This window comes from Epargyreus clarus, unplaced genomic scaffold (assembly GCF_041222505.1).
Source record: "Epargyreus clarus isolate Ecla_fem2 unplaced genomic scaffold, WU_Ecla_fem_2.2 ptg000029l, whole genome shotgun sequence".
Lineage (NCBI taxonomy): Eukaryota > Metazoa > Arthropoda > Insecta > Lepidoptera > Hesperiidae > Epargyreus > Epargyreus clarus.
Genome location: NW_027332235.1, coordinates 6,783,263 through 6,796,425, shown reverse-complemented (window position 1 = coordinate 6,796,425; position 13,163 = coordinate 6,783,263). Strand labels below are relative to the sequence as shown.

General features: G+C 37.3%; 2 protein-coding genes and 1 pseudogene across 2 annotated transcripts in view; 2 read left to right on the top strand and 1 right to left on the bottom strand.

Annotated features, from left to right (window-relative positions):
* LOC140754228 (splicing factor C9orf78) overlaps window positions 1–13,163 on the bottom strand; it is a 76,415-nt gene that overhangs the window by 16,650 nt on the left and 46,602 nt on the right. The window lies entirely within an intron of this gene.
* LOC140754444 (uncharacterized) lies at window positions 373–2,190 on the top strand. The gene is made up of 2 exons (XM_073089457.1): window positions 373–536; window positions 1,644–2,190. The coding sequence occupies exons 1-2, from the start codon at window positions 480–482 to the stop codon at window positions 2,139–2,141; spliced, it is 555 nt and encodes a 184-aa protein (XP_072945558.1). The 5' UTR covers window positions 373–479; the 3' UTR covers window positions 2,142–2,190.
* LOC140754535 (uncharacterized) lies at window positions 4,413–5,139 on the top strand (annotated as a pseudogene).

The following is a 13,163-nucleotide window of genomic DNA, read 5'->3' as shown; positions in this document are numbered from 1 at the left end:
ATAAAGTCAGAAACTGACCATGGGTGAGCCGATCACGTAATATTGGATGCACCCAATACTGCCGTTTCTTCTTTCTTTCTTTTTTACGGAGCAACAAGTACACACATATTGCTTCTTCGACTTCCATGATTGGACTAGAACGCTGTCACTCTATGCGGATTACGGCACTCCGCATTTACATCCGCGTCTGTCTGAACACTTGCGTTTAGAACCGCGCGATTTGCATCCGCACGGATTCCGCCATGTCTGAACTAGCTCTTATGGTCGTGCGAGTTGACGACAGAAATATTAGGTAAATTCGAAAGGTGCCAAGTCGCCCGATCGGGCGAGATTTGTCGTGCGAGATGACGAATAACCCTTTGGTTTCAAATCCGAAGGTTCAGGTTTGATTCCCGTATGTGGTACAACATTTTAGTGATTAATCATTTTTTTCAGGGAGTGACGAGATATATGAACCCATTTGGTTTGCATACCAGATAATGGAGTCCTTTCTACTGCCTGTTTATACCAGTAGGGCTACACTCAACACAGAAGAGGTAAATAAATTAGTTTCGTATGTTTTAATCATTATATTTAAATAAAGGTACTATTAGTATTAGTAACTTAGTAGGTACATATTAGCTTGATAAAAATAGTTAGTTTTTTTTTCCTGGCGGCACGGTACGCCGGAGGTCATGGGTTCGAGTCCCGCCTGTGTCATTTATTTTTCAGTTTTTTATATTCTACATGCGTTAAAACAAAAAAGTTATACATTTATATAATTTTAACATAATATGTAGGTAGGTACATTATTAGTGGATAGCCCTATAAAAATATGAAGAAAATTCGTCCCTGATTTCTCTAGCGTTCAGAGGTGATCTTCGTGCTATCATTGGCAAATCTCTTATAGCGTTATATCCACCTGCGTTTGTTCGCCACGATCCAGGCCTTGTCAGATTGCCGTTATCATCGTATTCATCAAACGTTCCTGGAGGAGTATATCTTGCTGCGGATTTTTTACTGTTTCTGAGAAAGTTGTGTAGCAGTACACATGTCATTGTCAATTGTGATACAATATCTGGATCCAGATCAATTGGTCGTCGAAATATTCTAAATACTGCACTTAAGATTCCGAATGTGTTTTCCACCACAACTCGGGATCTGGACAGACATTTATTAAATATCCTTTTTTGTGAATCCGAATCATGATTGCCAGGGTATGGTTTCATTACATGTGTACTGAGTGCAAAAGCACCATCGCCTATGAAGACATATGGCACATCAATATTTGATCCGGGAAGAGGACATGGTGTGGGTAGATCTAATTCGTTTCTACAGATTTTTTTCCATAACAATGAATTGTTGAATACACCACCATCACTTATTCTTCCTTGACTTCCTATGTCGGCAAATATAAATTTATAATTGCTATCCACTAGTGCCATTAGAACAATGCTAAAAGTCTTCTTATAGTTATAAAACTCGGTTCCACTGTGATAAGGGTTTTCCATTACGATATGCTTGCCGTCTATTGATCCGATACAGTGTGGAAATTTTCTTCTAAATCCTTTTTCGATATCTAACCAACCGTCCGCTGTTATGGGCATCTGAAATAATAATAGCATATTTTGGCATTCAATTAATTAAAATACCTTTTTTTACAGACACCATCAACGTCATCAGAATCACATGATTCACAAATACCAAAGGAACCTTTTGGAGATGAAACAACACCGGAACTACATGAAGCTACCGACAACGAAAGAACTGATAGCGAAGTGATGGCAACATTACAATCGCCAAGGACTCCAACCTCACAGATGCAGCCTACTCAAGCAAAAAATAGCCGTCGTCGCTCAGTACCTAATACAGCCGAGCAGCAAATGGCTACAGCATTCGGTCAATTGACTAATGTTTTAGGACAACGTCAATCACATACTGCAATTAAAGAAGATGATGACTGCGATTTCGAAGATCAACCAGATAATACTGACGACGACCTCCTTTGGTTCAAATCAATATTACCTTACATGAAACAGTTGCCATCACTCAACAAATTACATTTTAGAACGCAGATGCAGGAGCTTCTTCTAATGGAGCTGTCAAAGTTAAACCCACCACAATCCAGTGCTCAACAACATGGCTATTACACATCTTTGTGAAAGTATTGCAATTATGTACATACTTACTAATTAAACTTAATTAATATTATATGTAATCTCTAACATTTATTTCATAGTTTATTATTTCATAGTTTTCTTACCTCAAAGTCACCATAAGTCGTTCTTCTACAGAAATAGGTTCCTGAAAATTTGTTGTAGTAAATTGCAGAACAGGTTTAATGGCTTGTACAATATAGTCAAACGTAGTAGGTAACATTCGACAATATTCCTTGAACAACAGGGGTTGAGTACGTAAATCGTGGTACAAATTATGAAATTCCCCATGAGTATGCCTTTCTAAGTACACAGTATTAGTTCCACTTCTCTGCTTTATACACTTCTTCAATATCTCATATTTAAGATATGAATTTTCCAACAACATTAGCTTCCGTCCGTCCATGACAAATGTTTAATGCTAACTGAACTGCACGGCGGCGGAGGGCGCGGAGGGGACGGTTCGCGCGCAGACAGGACAGAGTAGCCGCGTCGCTCCGCACCGCATTAAATTCGCATCGGATCGTTTCGCAATCGCGTTCGCGTTGAGTCGTCCACGTAGGACACAGCGTAAATAATGTTCATGAAGTAGTACAAAAACTTTTTCGCATTTCTTTCATTATTTTTATGTCAGTCAAAAACAAACTGCAACCTTTCTGTCTACCTCTGAACGTTATTATAGTATTCTTTAATTTTCTATAATAAAATTAGATGATACTTATGCCAGTATTTTTTTATAAATAAAAAAATAGATTCTTTTCAGGTACGAAAAAATACACGTGATATAGGGGGGAGGGGGGAGGGGTAGTCTTAAACCTTACCACGTATCACCAAGGGGGAGGGGGGGTCAAAAATGCCAAAAAACCATCACGTGATTAATGGATGTCCCCTTAGAGGTGTGGTTAGATTACAAAAGTACAGTTCCCAAAATTATACAATGTAGCATTTAAATATTTAACGAAGGTGGCTTGCTCTGTTCCATCTCTGACTGTACAGACTCTTTTCAAAGACCGCGCAAGTTCTTACTCAATAGAGAAGCAAACTGCAAGCCAAAAGAGTAAATAAAATTTTGTTTTTGCAAGGTCTAGAAAAAAATATTGGGACTTATACATAAATAAAGATGATTATTTTCTTCATCCTGGCTGTTTTACACAAATTAACCTGAACGCTATCTAATATTTATTATTTGTTGACAAACTTATGTTAATTTACTTATGGTATATCCAAACAATCGATATATTTGTATGATATATCGCAGAGTATCGATACAAATCTAAGATAAATTATATCCAAAAAAAAATCGACATTTTTACATGCACATCATAGGGATATGTGCTACAATAAATATGGGTGGTGTGGACCTATGGGACCAACGCGAAGCCGAGGTTGATTGCAAAGCAAATATGACAAATCAAATATGATTTGCGCCTCGTTTTCGACATACGAGTATATCTATGAGCAACGCGTATTTTGTTTACGTAAAGTCGCACGATGTACACCGTATTAAAGGTCCGCTTCTGAGCAACTTTGATTACCGGCAACATATTGCACGAGGCCTAATCAATAATTTTACATGTAGACAGGGATGAAAACCCACATTAGTCTCCTCTAAAAAGCTTCGTATTGAGAATAAACGCAGTTTGCCAGCTCACGACATGTAAAAACCAAAGAAAATGAAAAGATGTATAAATTGTGCTAAACAACGCATAAAAAATAGGACATATAATAAATATGTTATGTGCAATTTCCACTTGTGCTTCACAAGTAAGCAAAATTGTTTCGCATAATATAATAACTGACACTTTATATTCACTTTCTATCACGTTTATTACTTATTTGTGTTACAAAGCAATAAATATATTATTAGGAAATATTAGAAAATGGAGAATTGAGATCAATCCAGTAAAACCCAATGGTTTAACTTTGCCAGAAGGCATTACTATCTCTCTGGCAAAAGGGACTGCTCCCATGTGACCAAAGAGGTACTTAAACAAGCATCACTGTTCGGAAAGCCTGGGTTAAATGTGCAAAATATAATACCTAGGTGTCACATTAGACAGTAGGTTGAACTTCGCTCAGCACATCAAAATGACGCGAGAAAGGGCCGCTTCCGTACTAGGGCGACTCTACTATATGTTAGGCAAGTAAAATAGCACTTCGTCATAAAGTAACGCTTTACAAAGCTTGCGTTAGACCCATCATGACTAACGCCAATAACTCATAACGTAAAACTCGTAAAAACGCGTAAAACTAATTAGCCGCGTACTGATTGAACGAGCAGCCTCGCGAGGCAAATCTTCGGTCGATCAAGACGTGCCTCGCCCGAGGCAAACGCACGCGCTGCCTCGCCCGAGCGTGCCGCGGCCCGAGCCGAACGTTGTCGGTTTTTGTCGATGTTCAAAGGCGCCTCAGTACGTTTGCCGCGCTCACTCAAGACGGTAGTGTTTTGCCTCGCTTATTCGTTGCGTGTTAGTTGTGCGTCATGGATAAAGAACAGTGTCTTAAATTAATACGACTATATGGTGAATATAGACGACTTTGGGATGCGCAATGTCCTGATTACACAAATAGAGGACTAAGGGAAGATGCATGGAGATAAATAAGCCAAGAAATGAACCTTCCAATAGCTGAATTAAAGAAAAAAATGGACTCTTTACTAGGGTCTTACAGGAGGGAAAAGTCGAGAGAAAAAAAAAGCCGAATCACAGGATCAGGTATTTATTATTTAATGTTTATGATTAGGGTTAACAACATTCATTTTATTATATCCAAAGGTACATCGGTTTTTATATAATTTCTAATATTATTTTTTTTATTTTATACTGCAGGTCGTGGTGAAATATATGTTTCGAATTGGTATGCCTATGAAGCCTTCAGTTTTCTAGGAGATAGAAATCACCCAGGAAATACACAAGATACTTTAGGTGAAGAAGTGAGTACCTATTATTTACTGATAATTATTCTGCCAAGAAATTGCTCCGTTTGTTATGAAATGTCTCCCTAAATGTGAACGTATTTCTTTTATATTTGTTGATCCTCGCCGTGGTATGGCTTGAATAGATAGCATTGATGACATTTCTGTATCCTGTCGCCATCGGCCGGGTATTACTGTCCCTTCAACTTCGGCATCGAATGATCCTGGGGGAGTGAACCTTTGTGAGGAAGCTTGATCTCTACGCAAGTAGTTATATAAGCATATGGTAGTCAATACGACTTTCGTAGCTTTTTCGGGTTCTAATTGTAGCCGCTTCCTCAGTACTCTAAAAACGGAGCTTATAATGCCAAAGGCATTCTCCACAACTCTTCTTGCTCTGGACAGCCTGTAATTGAAAATCCTTTCCATTGAACCTCTTTCTGGAGTACCTTCATAAGGTTTCAATGTGTAATCATTGAGAGCAAAAGCTTTATCGCCTAGAATAAAATAGGGCACTGCAATTTTATACGGTATTTGTAATATTTCTGGTGGAGGAATGTTCAATTCCTTCTTTTCGACCTTTTTTATATAAATTGGTATTTTTAAACACACCGCCATCTGATATACGTCCTTTGCTGCCAACGTCTACGTACAGAAATTTATAGTTAGCGTCAACTAAAGCAAACAGCACTATACTTGGAAACATTTTGTAACAGTCATAATATTTATCGGCGACTGTAATATAACATGCTTCCCATCCATTGCTCCTATGACATGTGGGAAATTCCATTTGCTCTCAAACTCTTTCGCTATGGTAAGCCACTCTTCTTCGGCTGATGGTATCTGTAAATAAAATTAAGTAATATTTCTATCTTTACAGAATGCAAGTCTGGATAATACTCGAAATGATGACGGTTATAACGAAGAAAAAAATGAAACTTCATACTCGACGACAACGGAAGGACCTAAACAAAAATCAACTAGACCTAACAAGTAATTAATTTAAAAAATCAAAAACCCGACTGCACCAAAAAGGCTGAAGTAGAATTTCCAAAAGCAGTGAAATAGGCATTTCATTATTTTTATCCAGAAAGCCAAATACTATAGGTGTCTACTTCAAAAACAAAAAATGTTCAAACAATATTATCCTATTTTATTTTATCCTCGTAGTGTTCATTTACGCTATATAAAGAACTTATGTGTAAAATTCCAGCACGCTTAAGTTCAGCGGTTTCCCTTTGCGTTGATTGGCACATCAACTCTCTCATTTAGTCAGACAGTCATCTCGATGTGTATATACGAGTATACAGGGTGAATTTTTAAAACGGGCCTTCAGGGCCAAATCCGAAACTATAAGGATTAGCGAAAAATGCTGAAAGGAGTTACGAGGCCGATTTTGATAAAAACTAAAACTGCATCATTACTTTTTTAAAATAACTTTTTCCCTAGCCGGGAATCGAACGAGTTCATTTTGAAAAAAAATGCACCTCTATATTATTCCACTATCTGATAGTGTCGCTTATAAGGATCAAATTCTGGGAAGTAATGGTATGTGACAAATTAAAGGAAAAGGAAAATTTTGAAGAAAATACGTATTTTTCCATACATTGGCATACTAATCCTTAAGGATTATACATAATAAATGATTTATGTATAATTCTTTAGAAACAGACATAAGTCATACCATTGAAGATTTTGTTGGTTAATCAACTAATTATTCGATGTTATGACTATGACATGCGGCTTAGTATGAGAAAGTAATAGTTTGGCAAATAAGTTACCGCCGTTTTTAGTATTTATTTATTAATGAAAATAGAGAACTGATTAAATAGTAAATTCTTATTGTTTGTTGTTTACAACTTCGTTTCAACGTCAAATATGATTTTCTATATCTCTTTTTTTAGTAATCACTCGGATTTGACTCTAAAAAGTAATTCTCGCAAATTGTCAACTTTACATCTGTATTAAACGAAACTCCATCCATAGCAAGTAAATCTATTTTAATGGTCCTAAAAATAACCTTAGCTAAGTCGGACATAAAAATATAAATTATTGGGAAACAAAACGTCAATTTCGAATGATTAGAAACATTGAGCCAAAAAATGTTAATACACGAAATGTTTAAATTAATGAATGGCGGGAACTTAACTGCCAAATTAATATGAAAAAATATGTATTTTCTTAAAATTGAGTCTTTTCCTTTAGTTTGTCATTTATCATTACTTTCCAGATTTTGATCCTTATAAGCAACACTATCCGATAGTGGAATAATATAGAGGGTGCATTTTTTTTTCAAAATGAACTCGTTCGATTCCCGGCTAGGGAAAATGTTATTTTAAAAAAGTAATGATGCAGTTTTAGTTTTTATCAAAATCGGCCTCGTAACTCCTTTCAGCATTTTTCGCTAATCCTTATAGTTTCGGATTTGGCCCTGAAGGCCCGTTTTAAAAATTCACCCTGTATATGTACTAGCTGACCCGGCAAACGTTGTGTTGCCATATAAATAAAAAAATGTTAAGGATGAACAACCCTTATCACTCAGGTGTAAAAAAAATAATAGTGGCCGATTCCCAGACCTACTGAATATGTATATAAAATTTGGTGAAAATCGGTGAAGCCGTTTCGGAGGAGTACGGTAACTAACACGAGAATTTTATATATAAGATATATTATATAATGTATGTGTAATCTCCTCTTAATTTCCTTTATTTTGACACCCTACTCGATAGGTTTGGTTAACTTTTTTAAAATGTGTTACTATTTCGCGAAAAAATTCACCATTAACTGTCTATAAAATATATAACTTCAGTAAATCAAAGTTTCGGTCATTATTGTACCTCGTTAGAGAAAGCATTTCATTATTTTTATCCAACAAGCCTGATACAAAATGTCATAGTGTTTGCTTCAAAATTGACGATAGTTCAAATGAACTTTTAACCCTTATTTTACCCTCTACGGGGTTGATTTTTCGGAGGGGGATAAATAAGTGCGTCCTTGTTCCTATCCAGAAAGCCAAATACAAATTTTTATAGTAGTTGCTTCAAAATTAAAGGATTTCAAAAAAACTGTTTTACCCTATTTTACCCTCTTAAGGGTAGAATTTCCAAAAGACCTTTCTTAGTACTTATTCAAGCTATATAGAGAACCTGTGTGCAAAATTTCAGAACTGTAAAGTCCTTGGTTTAGGCTGTACGTTGATTTCTGAAAAATGAAAAAGTCATTTAGTTAGTCAGTCAGTCAGTAACCTTACTGTTTTATATATATACAAATATGTTTTTATAATCTCCGTTTAATTTCCTTTCATTTGATACCCTACTCGATAGGTTCGGTTAACTTTTTTTTTTAAATGTGTTACTATTTCGCGCCAAAAATCCGCCATTTTGATTTTTTTTTACTAACACCTATCTAAGGACACTCGGGTCATTGAGACAAATATAATGACACTTTAACTGTTGAAATTCATCCAGCCGATTGTTAGATCGGATCAAATAAAGAAAGACAAACATACGAGATACGCGCGAAAAACATAACCCTTCCTTGGCAGTCGGGTAAAAAGAGATCCAAAATGAACGAAAGTGATGATCTTACTGATAACGCCATATCTGAAGCATTAACACTCTTACAACAGTGTGCAAGCGATAATATATCAGAAAAAAATGATCCCTATAATATGTATGGCCAATATATAGGAAATAAGTTGAGAAAGTATGGAAAAATTACATTAGCATACGTAAAAAATGCAATAAATAAAATTATCTTTGATGCAGACATGGGAGCATACAGTGGTTATGGTTATTATACTCAATCATATGGTGAACACGACAATTTAAGATATATGTCTCATCCCTCTTCCTCATCGACGCCATCTACATATTCGATGCCTGCTGCCTCACCAATGCCTTCTACCTCACTGATGCCTCCTACCTCACCGATGCCTCCTACTTCACCGATGCCTCCTACTTAACCGATGCCTCCTGCCTCATCGATGCCTCCTACTTCACCGATGCCTGCTGCCTCACCGATGCCTCCTATCTCACCAATTTCGATGCCTCCCCCTCCTCCTTCTCCAGCTCCTCATCGTTAAATATTTGTTTGTTAAATTATCTTATATTATTTGTCCAATTTTCTAATTAGATTAATAAAAAAATAATAAAAATATGTAATTTTATTTTACCTTAACATAATCCTTTAACACCTCAATTATAGCATCACAGACTTCAGGAACTATAACCGATATCCTTTGTTTTGATATACGAAATAGATACTGTAGACTGATATAAGAATCACCTGTGGCCAAGAATCTCAACGTCACTAATAATCTTTCCCTAGCGGATATTGCTTCTCGAAAATTTGTGTCCTTCTTGCTTATTTTGGCGTTTATGAGAAAATACACATTGTCAAATTCGATTTTACTCATTCGAGTGAAATTTTTTTCTTCGTCATCGAAGCACAACTCTTCAAACAATCTGTTCCCAGCCTGTAATCTATTTTTGTATAAAAGTTTAATCCAAAAACGTTTAGTTTTCTGTTTTCATTTTTTTGCAAGCCTTAGAATTATTAAAAAGGCAGTGGTAGCGACAGCTTTCCGAATGTGCAGCCTCATGGTGGTCTCGGGCAAACTATACGCACGCGCGGTCTCTATTCGACTTCAAGTTAAACTGAGCGTCGATGCTCACGATGGCTCGGACTTGCCGCGCGAGGCAGCCTCGGATTAGAAAACTTACAGACCGAGGCTGCCTCGCGCGGCAAACGTTGCGAAGAAAACGTCCGAGGCTGCCTCGCGAGGCTGCTCGCTCAGTCAGTACGCGGCTATTGACAGATATCAAAAGCTTCAAAATCAATTCTTACGCATGGCCACGGGCTGTCTCTGGTACGTGTCTAATGTAGACCTCCAAAGAGATCTTGAGCTGCCCACGCTCAGTACATGAAGCAGCTTTCCAAAAGCTATTTTGACACAGCTATTGACCACCCAGATCAGCTAGTTGTCAAGGCAGCCAGTTACATCCCTGATAAGGATGTAACGGCTCTACACAGACTACCCTGGCGATAAGATTACGTTAGATAACGCCCTCCGGCATGGAGGGCCATCTTCAGCCCCCACACACACTCAAGAACAAGATATTACACACACAGGTTCCCCGCCGGTGGAGATGAGGACCCTATTACAGCACAGCCGTCACAAGGTATCCCCGCGTGATCGGTCGTGTCTCCCCTGTGCCCCATTAGCGTAACTGACCTCAGAGGAGGTTCGTATCTCACAGGAGGTGCCTTTGGGTCAGCCGCAATTCCTATATCACAAGAGGCGGAAGTTCAGGACTCCGGCAGTAGCTGGGTCCGCAACCCTCCCTCCCTCGAGCGACCAAATGTTAGCCTACTACCGCGGAGAGCACAAGTCCATTAGGTGGTATAAGAAAGTAGGTATTCACATCTTTATGTTCGTTAATGCGTCGAGCGACCAAATGTTAGCCTACTACCGCGGAGAGCACAAGTCCATTAGGTGGTATAAGAAAGTAGGTATTCACATCTTTATGTTCGTTAATGCGTACTTTTTGTATAAAACTGGAAACAGAAAAAATATCTCTGGAGGTTTTCAGATACAATTTTCAGTCTTTTGCCTTCAACATCTACAACACATCATCCGCAATTTCCCACTCACATTAAAGGATGTCGTGTATTTATATTAATTATGGTATTATATCATATTTTCCCTAATTTAATTCAGATGGACGAAGTTGAGCGAAACCTCGCTTTTCTTTTTGGGGAAGAAGTTGTCTATATCGGCCTGAGCCCGGAGGCCGACGGGAGTATGAGGCGCCAGGACGTTTTCGTATGACGACCACTTACTATAATTTAGTCACTGATTAGTAACTAATAATTAATAGTCCCGCAAATAATTAATATTGAAAGATATTAAAATTAAAAAAATAAGAAATCTTAATCTTTCCAGGTATGTTGTCTCCGAGTCTGAGTCTGAGGAGTCGTCCGAGGTTCCTCAGAGAGCCAACGACGATCATTGGATCGAGGAAGAATTGAATCCTATCGACATACAATTTGGCGGCATCCCCGGTATCTTGTTCGGGTCGAAACCGAATAGTGAAATATAATAAATTTATGAAGGGAGTAGACTTGCACTACCAGACTTTAACCTACTACCCCTGTGAGCACAAGTCAAAAGTTTCAAATACTTAATGTTCGTTAATGCGTATCTACTGGTAGTGGTGAATTTGTGTTGTGATTGACTCACGAGGAACATGGAATTGAGCGGGAAAGAGTGAGTAAACCTTTTTTCATTTCCTGTTTTATTCCTGTCTTTTCTTTCTTACGAACTAACATTGTCGTAATATTTTTTCTGATTTTTTTGCACGATTTATGATTTATACGAAATTGGTGAATCTGTAATTTAAACTGTATGTGCTATTATACTTCACTGCATAGTCTCTTCAATGATAATATTAACATGTAGTATACCGCCATCCGCCAGCCTTGTGTCACGAATATTCAGAGCTAAAAACCTCGAATTCAAATAATTTGAAACAATATCCAACATACTTATAGCGCCCCCTACCGGTAAATGTCATTATCGTTTTTCGTGCAGCCTGTGTACGTTTATGATTTTTGAAATAAGAAATAAATAAGTAATTTATCGTAAAAATTGTTAATTTATAACAAATATGACGTAGGTGTGATATATCGTGCAGAAGAGTTACAATGGAAAATAAAGAATTTTGACGAAAATATTCTGAAGACTTGTACTAGGCGGCCATTACGAATGCCGTCGCAAATTGAAAATGTATTATTTTCATTTATTAAAGATAAGATGATTATCTTATGTAGTAGTATAAGTGAGTGTTAATATATGACTCATATTATTCCCTATATAATCGATTATTGTGTGTAACAAATACAGTCTTGATTTGAACTCCGGTCGTCTCACTTAACCCACAACACCCACCGTACATGGCGACCCTGCCGAAAGAGTACGCTCCGTAACGCGATGCGCTTCCCATTTTTGGAGTGGAATTCTTGCGTGGCTAGTTTCTTTGTCTCAGTAATAATGAAGTTAAATTACTTTCATTCGCGCCAGCAACAATACGTGTTAAAATCTCAAAAAAAAAATGGGCAAACAACAGTCAAAGGAGGAAACCATAATTGTGCAAAATGCGGCGGCCGGCGATAATAATTCGCAATTTCACGAATTCAGAGTGCATCTTTCCTCCATCAATATATTACTAGGTGTGATTGTGCTGGTCATACTATTGGGTGCGATATATTGTGTTTATCGCGCGTATAAGCGGTGCCACATAAGGTGGATATCGACGGAGATAAATCGGAATACGTTGCGGGGATCCTTATTCCGCCAGTTCAGGCAGCCCGTTCTTCCCATGTCCGCAGCAGACGAGGGCCACCAGCCAGGTCAGGCCGTGTTCTCCAAGGCGAGAGTGTGAGTGCGTGCAGTGCGTAGTGCGTAGTGCGTAGTGCGAAATATATAACGTTGCGACGCGTAATAATATATCTCTAAGGACAGTAAGTAAATTAGCTATATGATAGTAACTTCAATTGGTAGTGATATTTTGTTTTAGTTGGGTTACTCGCTTAAAATGTTTACTCTTAAAATATGTACGTGCGAATTACTTTTAATTAACTACATGTTGGTGGTAAGTTATGGCTCTTTTGTTAAATCAATTATATGAAGAGTTAAAGAAAGTAAAATCATATTTAATTAAGATTGGACCAAGTAGACGACAAGGAAATATATTACAAATTAAGTTGAATGAAGCTAACGTTATTTTTAATGAATATTCGAGTTGGTTAGTAAATTTTAAAAAAGAGAAAAGTGAGGGAAAAATTAAGAGTGAGGACATATTAATTTATGAGAATTCTTGTAGGAAGTTTGATTTATTATATAACGATATTTTATATCTGTGTTCCGGTAGTGTTGAAAGCAAAAGTTGTACCAAAATGGATACCTTTGATTTAAAAACGGCTTTGACCTTGATGCCTGTTATGACTAACGACGAAATGAGTATAAAACAGTTAATAGATAGTATTCAGTACTACGATTCCTTACTTAAATCGTCCGATTGTAAAAAGAACTTAACAAAATTTGTATTAAA

What these genes read in the sequence shown, in the direction of transcription:
- LOC140754444 (XM_073089457.1), top strand. Translation starts at nt 480, where the DNA reads ATGGAGTCCTTTCTACTGCCTGTTTATACCAGTAGGGCTACACTCAAC. An exon ending in CTACACTCAACACAGAAGAG is followed by an intron (nt 537 to 1,643) that starts GTAAATAAATTA and finishes CTTTTTTTACAG; the next exon opens with ACACCATCAACGTCATCAGA.